General features: G+C 38.6%; 3 protein-coding genes across 4 annotated transcripts; 2 read left to right on the plus strand and 1 right to left on the minus strand.

Annotated features, from left to right (window-relative positions):
* Positions 1-63: 63 nt before the first annotated feature.
* Positions 64-15,097, plus strand: LOC113671297 (S1 RNA-binding domain-containing protein 1). Of its 2 annotated transcripts, XM_027187510.2 has the most exons (17): positions 64-423; positions 976-1,087; positions 2,719-2,857; positions 3,528-3,624; positions 4,112-4,229; positions 4,948-5,071; positions 6,050-6,131; positions 8,318-8,475; positions 8,959-9,055; positions 9,477-9,584; positions 10,045-10,136; positions 10,414-10,496; positions 10,649-10,755; positions 10,824-11,213; positions 11,631-11,716; positions 12,256-12,354; positions 14,117-15,097. In XM_027187510.2, exons 1-17 carry the CDS (start codon positions 140-142, stop codon positions 14,422-14,424), a joined length of 2,484 nt encoding a protein of 827 aa, XP_027043311.2. In that variant the 5' UTR covers positions 64-139; the 3' UTR covers positions 14,425-15,097. The 2 variants fall into 2 exon arrangements, with proteins under 2 accessions (XP_027043311.2, XP_089069436.1); XM_089213310.1 differs by lacking the exons at positions 64-423; positions 976-1,087 and adding an exon at positions 1,689-1,715.
* Positions 15,098-15,579: 482 nt separating this feature from the next.
* Positions 15,580-16,586, plus strand: LOC149042459 (uncharacterized). The gene is made up of 3 exons (XM_089213337.1): positions 15,580-15,745; positions 15,831-16,283; positions 16,451-16,586. Exons 1-3 carry the CDS (start codon positions 15,580-15,582, stop codon positions 16,495-16,497), a joined length of 666 nt encoding a protein of 221 aa, XP_089069463.1. The 3' UTR covers positions 16,498-16,586.
* A 151-nt stretch (positions 16,587-16,737) lies between these two features.
* On the minus strand, positions 16,738-17,376 carry LOC149042460 (BTB/POZ domain-containing protein 6-like). The gene has a single exon (XM_089213597.1). The coding sequence runs from the start codon at positions 17,374-17,376 to the stop codon at positions 16,738-16,740; it is 639 nt and encodes a 212-aa protein (XP_089069723.1).
* Positions 17,377-20,232: the final 2,856 nt, after the last annotated feature.

Consider the following 20,232-nt stretch of genomic DNA (forward strand, 5'->3'; position numbering starts at 1 on the left):
AAGAAAAGAAAAGAAAAGAAAGAAAGAAAGAAAAAAAAGCGCTGAGCATGAACCGGTGTAGAAGACATAACATGTGGTCTTGCATGACAGCAATTCTGCTTTCTCAGCCGAATGTACAACCGCTGTGCAATCACCGACCATGGCGGCAAAATTAAAGGGAACTGAAAAGAAGCGGAGAGAAAACACGATGGGCAGAGAGAAGCAAACATCCATAATGGCCAATGAAAGTCCCCTTAAATCCAGAACAGCTGCTTCAGTGTTAGCAGAGAACCTGCAACTGGATGTGAATGCCATTGGCAGAGTAATTAGTTTACTCGATAGTGACAACACAGTACCATTCATAGCTCGATATCGCAAAGAAGAAACAGGAGGACTGGATCCTACAATACTGAGGCAAATAAAAGCGCAGTATGAACTGTCTAAGTAAGTGAATATCTTAATTTAGCTTTTTTGTTTGCGTTTTGGTTTCACCTTACGAGAGTAGTCACACAGCAGTCTTGCATAATTCCACGTGGTGCAGAACGTCTCGAAGGGCTAGGGAGTAGGAAGTGGGAGGAAAGAGTGGGAAGGGGGGGGGGGTGTAAGGATTGGGTCTGGAATAAAACCCCTACCTATGAAGAGTGCAGTAGTTTTTGATCAGGGCATAGTATGCTGCAAGCTTTATTAACCCTCCACGCCTAAACATAAGTATGAACATATTCTCCACAGTGTTCCCAATGTATTGCTTAGGATGCTGACAAGTGTCAACAAGAATACTTTTTTTTTTTAAATCAAGAACTTTTTAGTCATTGGTCATGTTCTTAATCCTCATGACCTTATTGTGAGGCATGATCCTGCTCAAAAAGTTTGACCTAAATGTAAATCTGGGATGTCAGCCCATCAATTTCTGCTTTTGGTTTAGTCATGTCAGTTGTTCAACTTCTTGCACAAGCTTTTAATTTTAACACCAGGTGACTGGATCAAATTAATTTGCAGATCCATCAGGGAGCATGCTAAGTCAGTTATGAAGAAGATCGGTAACAAACTCACACCAGACATCAAGAGGTCTCTTGACAATGCTGTTACCATGGAAGAAGTGGATGAAGTGGTAATTAAACTTGACCACACAAGTTATCAAAACTTTACAATGAGCCAGCATTTTTGTGTTGTTAGTTAACCCTTTAACTCTGGTGACTGACCAGAACAGAATTTCTCCATACTACATCTCTACAATATCATGTAGTCAAGTGATGAGAATCAAGAAAAATATCAATTGTGGAATTACTAATTGATCCACTATCAAATTCTCCAAACTAACATAATTAGAATTGTTTGGCAGACAGTAAGGAGAATTACTAATGAGATCTTTGGAGTTAAAGGGTTAACTCTTTAAGATATGATTGTTTATTCTCCCCTCTAGCTCCTTATTGTCAACACATTTCCTTGTAAATTAGTCACAAGATTCTTGTGTTAATCCCGATAGGCACCTGCTGATGAGTTTGAGTACTCTCATTACCTGTTTGTGGGATAATGTGTGATGTTATAGGGAGAATTCAAATGTAAATCATGTCTGGGAGTGTAGGGTAAAGAGAGAAGGGACAGAGATCACTTAATATTCAAAGGCATAAAGGACTTTGTGCAGACAGGCAAAAGAGAATGGGAGTGGTTACAATACAGAAATTTTGGTCCATTCTGAGGTTCGGTAACCTTTGTGATTTATTTCAATGGATCAAAAGGTACATCCATTCAGTGTACAATCTGGAATGATTTCTTATCTTGTTATTCAGTGAGAAGCTACAATTTTGCTGCTGAAAATACTGAGATCGAATTATTAATCAAGGCTTCATATTAGACTTAACTATTCATTGTCAAATTTTAGGCTGAACATTTTCTTATATGGGAACAAGGGTATAATGGATGACATGCTATTGTTGCTAATATAAAGTAAAAGATAAGAAAGTGGTTCATTGACCTATCATATAGTATATCGCTTGATACAGAGTGCTTCACCATAAAAGGATGTAGGATATTTTAATTTTGAACTCGTTTCTTTTAATTTTATTTATTATAATGGTGTAATTGGGGAGCTGCGTATACTATGTTTGGTCAAGGATTGTGCCATTTCTTACTTTAATCACTTCACCTAAGGTGATTGTAGCAGGGGCTCTAAATTTTAAAATGGATGCCCCTTGTTTTGACACTGTTTCAGAGGAAGTGATATACACAAAATAAGAAATTTCAACTGGGAAGAGCACAAGTTTGGCAGAGTGCTTTTCAAAAGAAAGATATGAAGTTTTTTGTTGATTGAATTAAATAAATCTGCTAAGAACTGAGGATTTGTTAGGCACTGGCTCTTGCATGTCACAGTACATATATTCATTTACCAATGGGGAGGTCCATATGGGAACAAAACAGTTACTGTCCTGAGGTCTTGAGTATGGTTCTAAGGCTGATGACTGAGGGTTGTATTTAAGACCAGGGGCACACTTTTCTACCATATGGACCAACCCAGACGGCAGAGTAAGTTATTATTAAATTTTTTCAGTTGATTCGCTTTTTTCTATGAGTGAAAGATAAAATAATTCTGGAACATGGTCTGTACTGTAAAAATTGGACCTTTTACAAGTGCGCCATCAGCCAATCAGATTCAAGTACTTGACTTTTGTAGCCAGTTGAAATGCTTCAGGAAAAACAAATTAAACTTATTATTTTGTGTCTTTATTTCCTCCAATTGGCTAGTATGCACCATATAAGCAAAGTCAGAAGGGAACACATGCTGAGAGATCACGTCAGCTGGGCCTTGGTGAACCTGCTGAGCTCTTGCTGAAGAATCCTGAGGCTGTTCGGCTTGAAAAACTAGTTAAACCAGGTGTAAAAGGTACAGAGAAACCATTCCTTTATTTGCTTTGCCTACAATTTATATAGACGTAGCATGAGGAGCAGGGATGGTGCAAAGGTGAGATTGCTTGGCTTTCATTGCTGATTCTCACGCCTTGTATCCCTTGTGGGTTTTGTTTGTTTTGTTACTTTTTGTCCTTTCCCAGAGTGTCCTTCTGAGGCTACTCCAGTTCTCCTCCTTCCACCAAAACCTACTTTCTAAATTCAAATTCAACTTTGAAACAGTGGATTAGTAGAACCAACCAGTGGAATAACCACTGCTAAATTCCCATAACCATTGATGCAATTAGTTCCCTGAGTGAAAATGGATGGGGTTATATGCAGCAAGTAATGATAAGAGAGAGTGATTAGGAAAAGTGTTAAGTCAGTCCTTCAGGCTCTTCTTAATTTAGATCATACTAAAATTGATTCCTGGACCACCTTTTTCGTTTATGACTCTTGGTGTTCTAGTTCCATCTTATTGTCTTGTATATTGAGTTGACAACTGAAAGTGACCAATGAAGTTTTCCCTGATGGTTTTTGTTTTGTTTGCTCATTGGCAATTAAAATTGAGAATGATTATTCAGTGCCAGGTTAGTGGCTGAAACACTCAAGTCACTGGCTCACTAATTGAATTTAATGATTGGTATATTAAAACAAAATGTTTGCAGGAATCAGAACTGTGAGTGAGGTATCCCTTGGCCTTCAGTATATTTTAGCAGATGTCATTGCCAAAGACAGTGCAACTTTAAACTCCATTAACGCATTGTAAGTCTCAAATAATTCTGTTTATGATTTTTATAAGTCAAGGGAAGTACTTGACACCAAGCATATCAAGTTGTGATTAGGCATCAACTCCAATCTGTACAAATTTGCCAATGAGAGCAGAGAAAATTATCACAGTGAACTTGTAGGGACTCAAAATAAAACTTAAAATTTTAGTCTCAACCGATCAGATTCAAAACCAATTGCGACTTTGTCACGCGCGTTTTCCCGCGCTTTGAGCTGTCAGTTTAGTGTTGTTTTAATTCTCATTCGTTCGTTGTGATACTTTCCTTGCGTCTATGGTTTTTTTTTTTTACGACACTCAATCGAGAAGTGCTCCATTCTTGTATCTGATCGGTCAGTAGGGTGGTGCTAGTTTTCAATCACAAAGTCAAGTACAAGGTAATCAATAAAATCCTAGATTACTATCCGTATTTAATAGGAGATTGCTATAGGAGGACTTATTACTTGTTTTAATCATGTTTGATAGGTTGGAGAATAACCCAGTTCGTGTGGAAGCATCCTTGCGTCGTTCAGGCAAAAATAGAGAAAAATACAAAAAGTTCGATGGTTTTCGTAAGGCAGCGACTTCACTTAAGGCTCATCAAGTAATATGTTTTTCTTTATCATGCCTTAATATTGACAAACAACTAAAAATCTTTGCTACTTTTAAAAAAGAACTAAGTTTTCATGAATGGCGTGGTGATCTTATGAAAAACAAAAACAATTGAAATGATGGATAAAGATTCTACCCTCTTCTTTCCCCTCTCGTTACCTTTCTCGCAATTGCACCTACTTTTTCTTATGGAGTTTCATACTTAGCTTTTTCATGGATGGAAATCACTTTCCTCTGGTACAATGCAGCAACTGTGGCAAAGTCAGCACGGCACAATTTGGCGTTATGTTAAGTTAAGGCTGGCTTTCTCAGGCGATGGAGTCTGCGTCGTATTCGAAGTCGTAAGAGCGCGTCCGATTCAGTGAAAACTCGAAAATCGGAGTTGTAAGCAGAGTCATAAGCTCGATGGAATCAGGGTCGAAAGAATCAGAATCGTGTAATTTGTTTCCCCTTCCGTTTATGACTCCGACGCTTTTAAGGAGAACCAACCAATCACAATAACATTTTTGTGGCCTTTCGCTTTCGACTCAGTCAATATAGTTTGCACTAGAGAGTAAGCAACGGGGTCGTATGCGGCATCCAAATTTTTGGGTTTGATTTCACTCTATCGTATTACCGTGCTCTTCTGATTGACTCCGACTCCGTCCTTAGCGAAAACTAGCCATTAAGTGTGTTTTATTTCTCACGTTTTGTTCCGCCTCTTTCTATAGGTGCTCGCTTTAAATAGAGGAGAACAGAACAAGATTCTCAACGTTAAACGTGAGATTCCCAAAAATGTCGAGTCAGAATTTCGTACTGCTCTTCTGGAAAAGTGGATGCCCTCCAATGCATCTGGTGCAGTATGTCAATTTTTGTAAAATGGCTTAAAAAAAATCTTAAAATTAAATATGTAGAGAATAATACATAGGCACACGTAGATATGCAATTTCTCTTCGAGTCTTCAACTCGATGGCTCACTCGAACTCGAGAAGAAAAACTACATGTCTATAAGCAAACATATATTTTTGTTTGGCTATTCTATAAACACAACAGCCCTTTACTGACAAGAAAAGTCGAATGAATGTAAAAAAGGATCCACGATCTCCTGATTCAAGCGGCGCTTAGGCTCAATATGAAAAAAATGCGTTTAATTTTTACAAAAACAAACAATGGGCATAACTTTCAATTGACAAAATTCTCAGTTGTTGACTTTTTTCTTACCGATAGATCTAATCTTTTCAGGTAAACGGCAAAATCGGCCTGTGGCAAATCTTTCAGCTATCGATTTTCCTTCTCAGCCGTGAGAAATGCGATTACCAAAGCCACTGAGTGCGCAACTTTCGGTTTTTTTCTCTTCCTTATTTTGTTTTCCTGGGAATTTTAAATGTCATGTCTGTAAGTCATACGAATTTTCAATGAGTTAGCAGCCATAATCTAAGAAAATTCGACAAACAACCTTGGATTGAGTATGATGAGGGCTTCGCCGTTAATTCATCAACACGACAGAGTGGCGCGAAAGGCGAGTGACGTGTCAGTAGCTGATTGATGATATCAATCATGTGAAAAGTTATATATTTTTGGAGTGTGTTCTGACGGCTTTTCTCAGGGGTGGAAATCCTCGTATAACTCTACATGTTTTAAAGACGTCAAAATGCGTCGTAGACACTATGTTTTATTTGTTTCATTTCATTTTTGAACTGTCATTTTAAAGTTGTTTAATTTCGAATCATTAGTAAGGTTCTGGATATTTTCAATAGTTGCGCTTCATAGAATCTCAAGAATAAACATTAAAATTGTTATTTCATTTTATGTACTGTTTTAATGATTTATCAGCGCAGATAAAGAAATTATCCAAAAGTGCGGTGCTTGATGCTTACAAAAGACTCATCCAACCAAAGATCATCAGGCAAACCAGGTGATGCTACACAGTATACTGCTACACTGTATACTGCTACACAGGTAATTAAGTGTTAACAACTGGGTTGAAAACGTAAATTAGCCACCGTAAAGGGTAAAAAAGCTGACGTTTCGAGCGTTAGCCCCTCGTCAGAGCGATTAGAGGAATTGTGGGTTGTGTGTTGATTTTTATGCAGAAAGTGGGGCTACGCCATTGGTGGGAATATGGTGACGAGAAAACAGGAATAAATTAGTTAGTAGTAATCTGTAGTACCTAAAATCCACAAACCTAACAACCCAGGTCGACCCATCGTCGGGAACCTAGCTCTGAAATACTACTCCGTCTGGCCGAACTAGTACTCACACTCAATTGCTTTTCATTCGGTGGTAACTACTACAAACAAACTAATGGCGTGGCCATGAGTACTAAAATGGGATCCAGCTACGCCAATCTTTTTGTAAGTTTTATCGAACATCGATTTTTTAGCCAATACCACGGCCCAAAACCTGAACTCTACGGCCGCTACATTGACGATCGCATCGGCGCTACCTCCTCTACCAAAGAGGACCTCACTCAATTTATAACCGCCGTCAATTCCTTTCATCCGGCTCTTAAATATACCTGGAAAAATTTCCGACACTTCTTTGGCTTTTCTAGACATCAAAATTTCAATTGAAGGCAACGGCTTATGTACTAGTGTTTACTACAAACCTACAGATTCGCATGGTTACTTGTTGTATTCATCCTCACATCCATTACACGTCAAGAACTCCATACCTTTTTCACAGTTTCTCAGACTTCGTCGTTTACGTAGTGACGACTCTGATTTTTCCGAAAAATCAGAGGCAATGTGCCAGTTTTTCGATAAACGTGGCTATCCTGTTTCTGTCGTTCAAGCGGGCTACCACCGTGCCCAACAAATCGATCGACAGGCAGCACTACAAACGGCCGAGAAGGAAAACACTGACCGCATTCCATTTACTCTTACATTTCACCCTCACAACCACGCAGTTAAATCTATCATCCTTAAAAATTTTAAATTATTCCAAAACGATTCAGAGACTGGCACTATCTTTTCGCAACCCCCACTTATTTCATTCAAACGTGACAAAAACATAGGCAACTTTTTAGTCAGGAGCTCATTTCAAACCAATGACCAATCTGGAACTTTTAAATGCGCTCGCTCACGATGCAAAACTTGTCCTTTCATTCACAACGTAGAGAAAATATCGGGAACTAAAAGATCCATTAAGATCATTGATCACTTTACGTGTACCTCCGCCAATGTTATTTACTGCATAACTTGCACTTATTGCAATAAGTTATACATCGGCGAAACAGGAAGACGACTGGGTGACCGATTCCGAGAACACCTTCGCGATGTGGAAAGAAATGACAAGGATGCATCCAAACCAGTCGCTAGACACTTTAATCTTCTTAATCATTCTAAACAGCATATGGCAGTTTGCGGCCTTTCCTTACATCTAGGCAGTTCGGAAAGCCGCAAAACACTAGAACAAAAATTTATATTCCAAATCGGCACCCTTAATCCCCACGGAATCAACGAGCGCTTTTCATTCAACTAATTTATTGCTGTTTCTCGTTACCATATTCCCACCAATGGTGTAGCCCCACTTTCTGCATATAAATCCACACACAACCCACAATTCCTCTAATCGCTCTGACGAAGGGCTAACGCTCGAAACGTCAGCTTTTTTACCCTTTACGGTGGCTAATTTACGTTTTCAACCCAGTTGTTAACACTAAATTACCTGCTATACTATCCCACCGACGCAGCAACACAGTTTCTTTAGAAACTTACCCCTTTATACTGCTACACAGTTTACTGCCTGTTTGAGTTTGGTATGATAATCAAGATTCCTAGTACCAGTGATAGCTTTTAGTGCGAAACAAGTATGATGAGTGTCGAATTTAATTCATGATAACGTTGGCGTTGTTTGCTTCCTTTACTAATTGGTTCAGAAACTGTTAACAACACTCTCAACCAATCAGGTGCATTATAATATTACATGAAAAGTAATTGTGGTTAGGTCACGTGTTCCACGTTTGAGGAAGTTCGTTTCTTTACAATGTGAATTATCATAAGTCTAATAAGGTATTTTCCTCCCCAAAGATGTGGAATATGATGATTTGAATTTTAATTTAAATTTGACTGTTTTTTTTTTTCATTATTTCCTTGGAAGAGTATCTTTAACAAAACGGGCTGAAAAGGAGAGTGTCGATATATTTGTGATGAACTTGTATCGTCTCCTCCTTACCCCACCATTGAGAGGAAAGAATGTTATAAGTCTAGACCCAGGCTTCTCCCATGGATGCAAGTTAGCGGTTCTTGGTTCTGCAGGTGAATAACAGACAAACGTAAAGACAAACCAGCAAATAAACAGACAATCAAGCTGACAAAACAACAAGATGACAAAAAATACACAAACCTCGACAAACAGTAGTTATGAAGCACGAAGAAAATATTAAGTCTTTATCAATATCATTTACAATTTCTCATTCCAATATAATGCACATTTTGAATCGATCTCCATGGAGTCCTAATCCTCTCAAAACCAATATGTTAATCAACAGGGAAGTGATGCAAAAAAAAAAATAATAATAAAAATAATAAGTCTTAGCTGGATGGTCTTATATAAAATGACCACCAAATTCCCTCCAATGCGCTGTGTATTGTTTAGCATCCGGACAGAAGAATCTCACGATGATAAGGCGGAGTACACTTGTTCTTTTGGTCCTAATACAGAAAAAAATGTCTTTTCTTTTGTTCAACAGGTTGATTTGTGACGACAATGAAATGCCTTTTTTAAATTTCTCACTGCAGGCGAGGTTTTAGGGACAGGTGTGATCTTTCTTTTTGGGGAGAACAAAAACCAAGCGCAAGCAAAGGAAACTGTGATAGACCTTGTTCTAAGGCACAGGTTAGTTTTGTTTTTTGTCGGTAGTTTCTATTACAATTTCATTTTACCTCAGGTCTCTAACTTCCATAAGTGACCAACACAGAATCTCCTCTTACAATATCAAGCAAGCAAGTGATGAGATTGTTAATTAAGGAATTACCAGTTTATCTAATACCCAGTTTTCTGAAGTTGCATTTTATCTTTAGATTTTTATGGTAAACAATAAGGGAAATTACTGGTGAGATCTGAGAGTGAAAGGGTTAAGTGAATGGGAGGAAAAGCATACCTCACTGGTTTGTGTGGGTTTATTTCTCGTATTTTGCTTGGGACTTATTTCAGTTAGCATCACGTGACCAATGAGAATAATTTTGGAGAAACGTGGCCGATTGGATATTTTTAAGCCTACTTGCAGTCACTCTTACGAACATGTTTTTATTTTCAGTTGTGACTATATAGCCATTGGGAATGGCGTTGGATGCCGGGAAACTGAAAATTTTATTAGTAAACTCATCGAAAAAGGAGCATTTGCACCTCGTGACGTTGCTTACTGGTAAGTACCACGAATAAATATCACCCACCTTGAGAGATAAAAAAAAAAAATGAACCGACATCCCTTGCAGGATGACCAAGTATATGTAGATAAAAATGCTTCAAAATCGGAACGTTTTTGCGAGAGCTCTTCTTTTACGGAGTTATGCAGCGTTCTTACGTCCTATTGTAATGTTAACCCTTTAATTCCCATGAGAGACCAAGACAGAATTTCTCCTTACAACATCAATACAATATCAACCAGATTAGTGATGAGAATGAAGAATAATATCAATTTGGAGATAATTAGTTCATCCAATACTAAATTGTCTGGACTAAGATTATTAAAATTTTATGGTTAACATTAAGGAGAGTTACAAATTTGATCTGGGAGCTAAAGGGTTTAGTAGGTTTTTAGTTGATACGATGACAGTTACAAACTGCATGTACGATTTTACGTACTTAATGATAATATGTTTCAGTATCGTCAGCGAAGATGGAGCCTCTATTTACAGTGCGTCTCCCGAGGCAGAGGCCGAGCTGCCAAGCCTCGATATAACCCTGAGGGGTGCTGGTAAGTATCTCCCCTTCTCAATTTCTCAAACCTTTACCCAGAACTATCTTTGGCTTTAGAAACTAAACAAGGTTTATCGAGAAAAGTCCATGTCAATTTTAATATTTAGAATTATAAAACTTGTAGATAATTAAGGGATACTTTAGTTGGTCTCATCTGGCCAGCTAATCATGTCACGCCAAAAGCACCATCCATTTGCTTGATATATGCAGGCGTGTGGATATGATGATCGTGTTGTAATCCTTTTTCATTATAATTATCCATGTTGATATTTTAGTTTCAATTGGGCGGAGACTGCAAGATCCTCTCGCAGAATTAATAAAGATTGAGCCCAAGCATCTGGGTATTGGAATGTATCAGGTAAGAGAAAAACGTCCAAGGTACGATGGAATCCTGTTTACTTAAATCCAATTTAGATTCGGCCTCATTCTGTCGTTGTTGTTGTTGTTATTGTGTTTTTTTTTTTTCGGTGTTTCGGCTGCTGTTTATCTTCTGATGTTGGTTTGCTGCAGCATGACATCCCCGAGAAGTTGTTACGAGAGGCCTTGGACGGAGTGATAGAGGACTGTGTCAGCTTTGTAGGAGTTGACTTGAACGTGGCAGGAGTCTCCATGTTAAGGTATTTTGTTTGGTGTGCTTAAAAAATTTAGCCATAAATGAAAGATAACGACTCATTTTCCTCTTAAGGCGCATAGCTGGTTTAAATGAAAAGAAAGCGAAGGCTATTTTGGCATGGCGCGAGGAGAATGGTGCCTTCGTAAACCGTGAGCAGTTGAAGGAAGTTAAAGGAATTGGATCCAAAACGTACGAGCAATGTGTAGGCTTTGTCAGGATAATGAATACTCCACCACCCCAGCGCAATTCTACGAAAACATCCGCCATTGGTCAAGAAACGGTTATTACAAGTCCTGACGGAGGAGAGAAGACGAAGACCGGTGGTAAGAAGAGGAAGCGTGAAAGCAGCGAAGAACAAGGATTGAGGAAGAAACGGATGAAAACTGTTGTAAGTCAAAACTTTCATCCCGAGCCGTTGGATATGACCTGGATTCACCCCGAATCTTATCCTGTGGCGAGAAGGTAAATTGCACGTGACAAAATTGCATAAAGACGTATCAAATTAGCTTTAGAACAGGCATAATTAGTTTAAGCGCTGCGAGTCAGGGTAGATTCAAAGAATGCAACTACCGATCGTTATCCGTCGAAATCGCTCAAATTTGCAGAATTATTTCTCACTGCTGAGAAAATAGGGAAAAAAAAGAGCCGTTATGTTCCTCATCCTATGGTGATGTTTTGAAAGTCCAATCTTCAAGTGCTTCCTAGTATACATATGCAACACATTTTAAGTACACAGGCTTTGCGTGACGTAGGAAGCAGCAACGAAAACAGTTATCTGTTACAGCTTACTTTCGGTGAGAAGAAGATGGTCAGCTATTGGCGTGCGTTGCTATAGCAGATTATTGATGATGAAACTTGTTTGGTTGTGTCGCTATTTAGCGTTATGAAGATGTTGGGTATTCTACCAGAGCAGATTGGTAAACCGGAAGTTAAAACAGCGATTGACAAATTTCTTCAAACTCACAGTAAGTTAGGACCTCCAAGGTCTCCCTTCCGTGATTGATGATATGAGTAATAATTCCCTTAATTAGATACCATGTGTTCTTACACTGTTGAGTTGGAGAATTGCTTGTGTAACATACAGGCAAGAAAGTAAAAGTCCCGGTATTTAAAAAAAAATACATCCAGGGAAAATTCCCCGGTAGAGGCAGTGTCCAGAGTGAAAAATTCCTCCATTTTGGAATTCCCCCTTGTCTTTTTTTTCAAGATGAGTGTTTGTTGCTTTGGTTATCTTAATTCTGTCATTGGTGGATTTAGCTGAATGGACTTATTGTGATTGTCTGCTTTAACTGTCCATTACAGATGTCTGATTACAGCCCACTGTCCGACTCGGTGTCCGATTACAACTCTATAGAATAATTAGTGGAAGATAAAGCAGCTGATGCATCATCACATTTGAGGAAATTGTAACGGTTATGATATGTTCAGAAATTGTACCTCTGGGGTTTTAAATCTTTGTATAAGTCTGAGTATTTTTTGCTACTGATTTTGTTTTGTTACGTAGAAATTGATAAATTGGCGGCCAAGAACAACGTGGGTATTGCAACATTGCAGCATATTTTGGATGGTCTCAGACAGCCAACAGATCACGACATAAGAGTCAGTAAGTAAAACGACAACCCCCTCTCCAACAACCTTCCTTAACGACTAATTCGAATGAAACAATAGTCCTTTCACAGCAGAAGGATGAAAATATAATTGAAAGGTAACACAAATCCTCTCACTCTCTAAGAATAGAAATATGTAAAGAGCGGAGAGTGAAATGAGTTAATGATCTCAGATAGTTTTCTTTTTAACCATGAAACTTCCGTGAGTGACCAATATCTCCTTACAATATCAAGCATCAAGTGGAAACTATCAAGCATCAAGTGATGATATATATTTATGAAGGATGTGTAAGCACTAAGCTACCCCGAATGATCCCACAACTGTGGTATCATCCAAGCCATGCTATATATGTGTGCTCTGTTTTGTTGCTGAGCACGCACGAAGTGGAGAAACGGAGAAACTCGAGACGTAGTCGAGTGTTTCTCCCCACTTCTTGAGTGCTCTAGCTGCTTCCTAAGTACTTTTCAACCGAACAGAGCACTGTCAAGGCTTCTCTATTTGTTTTACAATAAAGAATCTGTTAAATTTCCTACGTATTACTTTCAATTTTCGAAACAAACTTTATTTCCAAAGCGAACAACAGTGTCGTCAGCATTCTCTATACTCTCATAAAGCACGCTACAATAAGCCAATCAGAAACCATGATAGACTGGCTAAAATAATCTGATTGCCTGTACAAGATTAAGGCTGTCAAAAATGTCAAACCATCGAAGTTCAAAAACCATCAAAGTTCACATTTTGCAATAGTTTACAAAGTTAAATAGTTCGGCAGGTGGAAGTTAACACTTTTGCCTGAAGTCCTTTAGTCTCGAATACAGAATCTGAAAATGAAATATTCAGTGAAATCCAGCCGAATGGTGGCTCATAAAAACACCCCATTTTTTTCACTTGACAATTAGAAAACAAACTGTTCAAGCGTGTGTTCTATGAATGAACGACAGCCGAATTTACCGGAACATGAAAATTGCTTAGGATAACAGCGCAGTGACTGATGTGGCCTTCCACTAATCACATCGGAAAGGATATCAAAGCAAGCTCTTGGTTGTTCTCTCAAAGGGCGGCTAAGGCTTACTTGATGACCGGAGATCGCCATGATGAGCTAGCCGCGTTGTATCTCGGCATGACAACGTCATGATTAGTATGAGTTTTAACAGCTATACCAGTTTGGCTGTATTTTGCATCATTCCCGTTTTGCTCTGTTTTGTTTTTGAATACGCAACTTTATATACTACACGAGTGTGAGCTGTGTTTAATTTTTATTACCGTACGTAAACTTGCAGTCTAACTCAGTGTGAAAACCTTCAGAACTCGGACTGTCCATTTATTTTACTCTTTGAGGATTTTTGTCTCTACTCACGTTATAATAACTTCAATTGCGAGCACGCTATTTCAACCATTGACAGAGTGCGTTATATCAGAACTTTATTATAATATAATTTAGGGGATTATTAGTTGATTCAATACCGAACACTCCGAAGTAATATCATACAAATTGCATTGGAAATTGTGGAGATAATTATTTGTGAGATCTTGGTAGTGAAAGGGTTAGAGAAAGGCAGGGACCTCATATATGTAAAAACAAAATAGGATTTTTGTATAAAAAATATCGGTAAAAATACCTTGCAGACTTTAAAATAACTCTGTATCTGTAGAGGTTGAGGCACAGTGATAATTTGAACCTGAGGTTTGTTTTGAGGAACGATTAACTATAGACCTAATGCTCAAAAATAGTTTCCCTTTGCCTCTTCTCTGATTAGATTTCCAGAAACCTTTGTTCAAAAAGAACATCACCTCACTGAAAGACATTCAGCCGGGTTCTCAGCTTCGCGGTCGCGTCACGAATATGATTTCATTCGGTGCATTCGTAGACTGCGGTGTTGGCCAGGATGGCTTGCTACACAAGAACGACATGGGACAGTATGAAGGAAAAGTTGGCCTTGGAGATATAGTTGAAGTCACTGTTGAAAGTGTTGATAAAATGAAACAAGAAATTCGTCTGGTTCTTAAGGAAATTTCCTCGAGTTTCAATCCAGAGTTGCTCGTTTCAATGGCAAATTTATCTTAGGGTTACATGCTTTGCGGATTTTCTTCATGGGCCATTGTTGTGGGTTAAATTCGACTTCACAAGTTCAAACAAAAGCCTTTTGTTGTTTGTTGCGCTGAGGAAATTGTGCCGAAACTCGACGAACATGAATTTCAAATCGTCGCAAAATTGTCGGCGTGCCAAATTAGCGGCACTTGGGGAGAGGGGTTGGAAAAGTTGCTCATAAGCGTGCTGTTCACACAGGGGTACCCAAGGGAGAAAATGCCTTCACTATGCTTGGTCTCTCAGTATATTTTTTTCATCAGCGAACCAGTTGATTATAAATTTATTAACACAATAAGGATGCTTTGTTGTTAACAACATTCACGAACTATACTCGGCAAGAGGACGAGAGGAAAAAAAGCAACAATTCACTATTGTTATTAACCCCAAACAAGATACCTGGAAATGCTGAATTCTTTATACTGTACTTTGGATCAGTTGATAATAGCGCGCAGCACAACGCCGCAAAACGATGAAGCTTTTATCGATGGTTTCACTTGGTCAAGAGTTTTGTTTCTCTTATCAAAGAAGCGCTAGTCTTAAGCGCTAGTCTTAATACTATCACGCTTTCACTCTCGTAACGTAAAGAAAGAAGAAGAAAATTTTGTGCTGGGGAAAATACCACTTAGGAATTAAAAAACGCTCAACTTAAGATGTTGTATTTAAAATGATCTTTAAAGGTTAATGTTCTAATTTAGTCTTGCAGTGAAAACACTGGCGGCGCGCGCGGCTTTTAACAAAGAGGTGATAGTTTTAAAACTATCTAGTTTTAGTCGTAACGTAAAACAAAATAGAAGAAAGAATTGGCGTTTGGGAAAATACTTCTTAGGAGTTAAGAATAACGCCGAGTTAAATGGCTGGACTAAAAAAATCAGTGATATTTGCGGGTTCAGTCGTTCTACTTTAGTCTTCCAGTGAAAACTCTGGCGGCGTGCGCGGCATTTAACAAAGAGGTGATAGTTTTAAACTGCTCTGCCTTCCTTTTTGTCGACAATAGAAAATCGCATAATTAACGTTACTATTGTTGCCGTATGATAATTTTATGTTCTTTCAGTGCGTGGCCATAAAGACAGCTATTTTTCAGTGATCATTAAGTGAGCTTTGTCAAAGTTAGATCTCGTTATTGCGAAAAAAATGTCGAAGTACTACGAAGTCGCAAAAATTCTGGCTGTGCGTTCCGTTGACGGACGTAAAGAGTATCGGGTGAGATGGAAGGGTTTCGGAAGCAAGGACGATACTTGGGTGCAGGAAGACGATTGCAACAGCGCAATGAAGAACTATGCGCGATCTTCACTTAAAGGTGAGTAGATTACAACAGGAACGAATTTACTTTGCTTGAAGGCTAGTTTGTTCGAGACTAAACGTTTCTCTTGGTCTTTTTTCAGGAAAAGAAAAAATGATCGATTATCTCGTCGGTGAGATTGGACAGAAGCTCTCCGTTCGAACCGCCCCAGAAAAGGGATACATTCGACGCACCACCATCAGAGTTCCCATGGATCTAGAGGACTTTGACGACCTGTTTAGTGGTCTGAGTCGTGATAGGAGAAGGTTTGATGTAACGGCCGAGGACCTCGACAACCTTCTGCCTGATGGATGGTCCGAACGAGCGTTCCGCACCACCACCAGATGTGTTGTTAGTCGACAGCAGCCCATAACCATCCGGTTCGCCAATCAGAGAAAGTTGCACTACGATCATTCCAAGTGTCCACGCTGCCAGTGGTCGGGAATTGGCGAGAAACCCGCTCTTTGCCAAGCAAGGAAGACCTGGCCGATCGATCTGAGTTACTTATTTGTGACATTTAGCCGTGAAAGGAGTCACCAAGAGCAAAGGAAGAATGGTACGTTGACAAATATCAGCCGAGGTTACATTTGACGATGTATTTCAGTTTTATTACATCGTTTGGAATTTACATTCTTTTCCATAACAATACCGTGGTTTATTTTATCATCGTTCGTTTCATTTGATGATCATAGTTTCTAATTTTCGTTTTTGTTTAATTCACAGAGAAAATCGACCTGTCCTGGATAAACTCAAGTTCAGATGAAGAATAGACTGGATGCATGGCGTTCAACAAGTCCACCGACAACAAACAAAACGGCTCTTTTAGGGGCCACCAAATAAAACAAAAGTAATTAACCAATTGCATATATCACGATTTTCCATTCCCCCTTCAATCTGTCCTCTTTTTAAGCACATATAAAGAGTATTAATACGAATATTAAAACATAAACCAAAACAAATTAATGTGAGAAACATGCGCTGCTGAGTGGGTTTTGTTGAGCAGACATGATTTAATCAAAGATATCCAATATCTGCCCCCTGTGATAGAGAGTTCTTCTTTGAGATGAAGGGTCGTATTGCCTCTTGTGCCGCAAAGACCGAATTGGCCATCTGCTGTCAGCGAAGTTGTTCAAAACCTCCTGTGTTTCTTCCTTGGTTAACAGATTGGTGCTTTTAACAACATTAAATTCATTTTCTTCCATAACTGGAAACCTCAAGTTGTCTATGATGTCATCTCCAAGGATTTGACGGCGTTCCACTGTATCAAGTCCGAGCTTTTTACATTGGTTTGCCGCCCACTTATTGATGGCAGTGAACAATTCAATTTCCTTGACGTTGAGTGTGTTCCTTTTTACCAATTCAATCAAGTCTGATCGGTCCATTTCGAAGAACTCGCTTGCTTCCAAAACATCTTTGGCTTCTTTATCTATAAATTTCCAGCAAGAGCGCCAGAGAGACTTATTTTCAATTAACTTGGAGTGTTTCAAGACACAAAAGATGTTACTTGAATCCAGATGCTCACGCAAAAATAAAATGCAGCGGTTGGTCAGCGAGGGAATCATGTATTTCTCTGCCAAATAGAGTAACTGCAAAATATTGTCCCCATTGAAGCCAACTTCCTCGGTGTAAATGTATCGCAAGAACTCCATCATCCCTTGATAGTCGCAGTCAGGGAGATCTATATAATTATTTCTCTCCGCCAATATGCCACAAAACATCACGTAGAAAACCGGGCTTGCAATTCAAACAAGTTTCATTCGTGACCATTCACACAAATTTCATTTGGTTTCATCACTCTTTGTCAGTCTCTCAGTTGCGACATTCTGTGTCTTGACCAACCCTCCCTGAGTAGCAAGTGACCTTGAACAAAAAGTAACTCCCTACTCCTCCCCAGGGTAAGATTTGACATACACGCGCTTTCGCTAAATATTCAAATTTCGCGCTCGTGCAGTAATCGGCTATGTTTGAATTTACCTCGTGAATTTTGCTATTGTAATGGCAGCGAGTTTGAATTTCCCTCGTGAATTAATAAGCCATTGTTTGGCTCTAAAGCTATTGTTTCAAGATATCCTTTTATGGATATTTGAGATACTAAACAAAGGGCATTGTCTTTGAATTTGACCAGCTTTTCTTGATACATTAAAACATTTTTAGTGACAAACATATTAACATGTTTTGTTTATGCTTCTTTGTAAGTGCGGTGCTTTCAATGTACAATCACTATCGGTCTTACATTTACCTTAGATGAACTTGAAATCCCAGTCAATCTTATGAGAAATCTTCAACCTCGCGAGTCACTTTGAGCGAATCTGCACCTTTCTGGATTGGAGCCGTCACTAACTTTGTTCATTAAAGAAATGGTTAGCTTTATACTTGTGATAAGAATTGTTAAAAAAAGGAAAAGAAAAGAAAAGAAAACGAGAAAGATGAAATCCCACTCGAATCGAATCGGATGCACAATGAATTGTTTATCTGTTTTGTTAAAAGGGAAAATCCTACATAATGATGCTGGAGGCATTAAAAAAGAGTAATTAAACTGTATTTTCTCTATAACTTGTCTCTAATAATTGTCTTCCACCTTACGCTATCAAAAACAGTAGCTTCAGCACAACATGGGACATTAATGATGGCAATATACTTCAGCCACGTGTATCTTAAATGATTTTCCCAGGAATCAAGTTAAGACACTACTTATTCGTTTTGCACAAAGGAAAAAGGAGAGAAAATGTCAGAATCCCCACAGGCATTTGGAGACTATTTTATCATAAGCCCCTACAACCATAGTTGGGCAACTATTCCTCTAAAAAAAGTCAACCTTTCAATGCTAAGCCGGCTAACAGAGAAGGCCAAAACTTTTCATTAAATGTTCGTTTTACGTTGCTGTCAATCATGCTTTGAGTTTGTCGAGGCCAAAATGCCCCTCGCTGGATGTGCCCCCAAAAAATCGTGTAACATGTTCGCCTGCACTTCACCAGATTTTTAGCATACCCTAACACTGGATTAAATCGTACAACATACAATGAAACCACTGATGAACTTAACTTTTTTTTTTCTTTCATGGCCTTCCATTCAAAACCTTACTAAATGAAGAAATGAAACTGTTCATTCCAATTAGCCCCCTAATTGAGCGTAGTAAAGGAGATAAAGGCTTGGAAGTTCTTTTATATGTAATGTAGAGAAGTTTACGAGTTTGCGAAGCAAAGAACAAATGATATTTTACCTAAAGTTTTCCTGTTGAGCTGTCATAAAAAAAAAAACAAAACAGGGCTGGGCAGGGCAGCACACCAACCGACAGTCAAAACTTTTAAGTACATGAAAGTTTACTTTGACTTCACTTATTCGATTCTTTTAGCTTTACATAGTTTTCAACAAAATTGATGGTGTATACACAAACAACAACAACAACAACAACAACAACAACAAATAGAAACATTCGGAAATTACGTGGATCCGAAACCAGATAAGTGTCACTACCCTTCTGAGGAGACAGTACTGTGCATCACAGAACAAAGGAATGGCAAAATAAAACAAATGCGAAGACAAAACTGATACAAAGTCATTCGCAGATGAAGTTCATTTACAATCTTAAACGTGTTCAACTTCATTCTACAGATCAGCACCGAGAGGGACACGACATGCCATGAGATCTTAAAGCTATGCGACAGAACTTAGCACTCGAGACATTATTTCCATGGATACGTTTTCCGCCTGTTGCTTGAATTTCTTTGTGTAAAATTTGCAGCATTCGTTGTATTTTGCTACGGCTAATTTTTTTGGCCGACATACGGCTATGGGTTAAACCCCAATGAGTCCTTCTTACTGCGAAGTACCTGAACGAATTACTTATGATTATTCCTCCCAGAATAACATGAACAATACTTATACCACTGCCTACTACTGAAAGCTTAATTCGCTTCAAGTTTCTTTCCAACTTGAAACCATGGTGACTGACTGACTTAAAAAAAAAGAAGAAGAAGAAGAAGAAGAAGCGAAAAGCCAAAACAAACAAACTAAAAACATCGAGAAAAGTAATGATGCCCCTATGTACCCCTATAAGCTACTTTGCGTGGATTGAGATGAAAAATAATATCGAAAGAATGTCTTAGAATTTTTTTGCATCTTCTCAGAGTGCTACACAGCAAAAGCCACAAATAGAATTTTTTTTCGTTCCCCAAGTTGTTTGATTCTTACAGACTAGTTCTTAATTAGCAAAACTATGACTTATGCAAGGAAGGACACATCCAAAGCAACTTTTGCATATTTGCCCATTTCCAGAATATCTAAGTTTATATGTAAGGTTGTGTGATCTCTTTGTGTTGTTGCATACCGCATCAGCACTGCAGTTATGTGTTCCTATTTCACACTCGTCGAAGGTTAATTAGGCAAACTCAAAACTGATCCTTTTTGCGCTTGCTAGCATTCACTTTTGAATTATTGACTTAATAGTAGAGAACACAACAGCCCCTGTAGCTCTAAATTTACCATGCAATATTACATTGCACCAC

Source organism: Pocillopora damicornis, chromosome 7 (genome assembly GCF_964200805.1).
Source record: "Pocillopora damicornis chromosome 7, jaPocDami1.2, whole genome shotgun sequence".
Classification (NCBI taxonomy): domain Eukaryota; kingdom Metazoa; phylum Cnidaria; class Anthozoa; order Scleractinia; family Pocilloporidae; genus Pocillopora; species Pocillopora damicornis.

Coding starts and splice junctions, on each gene's coding strand:
- LOC113671297 (XM_027187510.2), top strand. CDS start 140: ATGGCGGCAAAATTAAAGGGAACTGAAAAGAAGCGGAGAGAAAACACG. Junction 2,858..3,527: donor AGTTAAACCAGGTGTAAAAG/GTACAGAGAAAC, acceptor AAATGTTTGCAG/GAATCAGAACTGTGAGTGAG. Junction 5,072..6,049: donor GATGCCCTCCAATGCATCTG/GTGCAGTATGTC, acceptor ATGATTTATCAG/CGCAGATAAAGAAATTATCC.
- LOC149042459 (XM_089213337.1), top strand. CDS start 15,580: ATGTCGAAGTACTACGAAGTCGCAAAAATTCTGGCTGTGCGTTCCGTT. Junction 15,746..15,830: donor TGCGCGATCTTCACTTAAAG/GTGAGTAGATTA, acceptor GTCTTTTTTCAG/GAAAAGAAAAAATGATCGAT. Junction 16,284..16,450: donor CCAAGAGCAAAGGAAGAATG/GTACGTTGACAA, acceptor TTTAATTCACAG/AGAAAATCGACCTGTCCTGG.
- LOC149042460 (XM_089213597.1), bottom strand. CDS start 17,376: ATGGAGTTCTTGCGATACATTTACACCGAGGAAGTTGGCTTCAATGGG.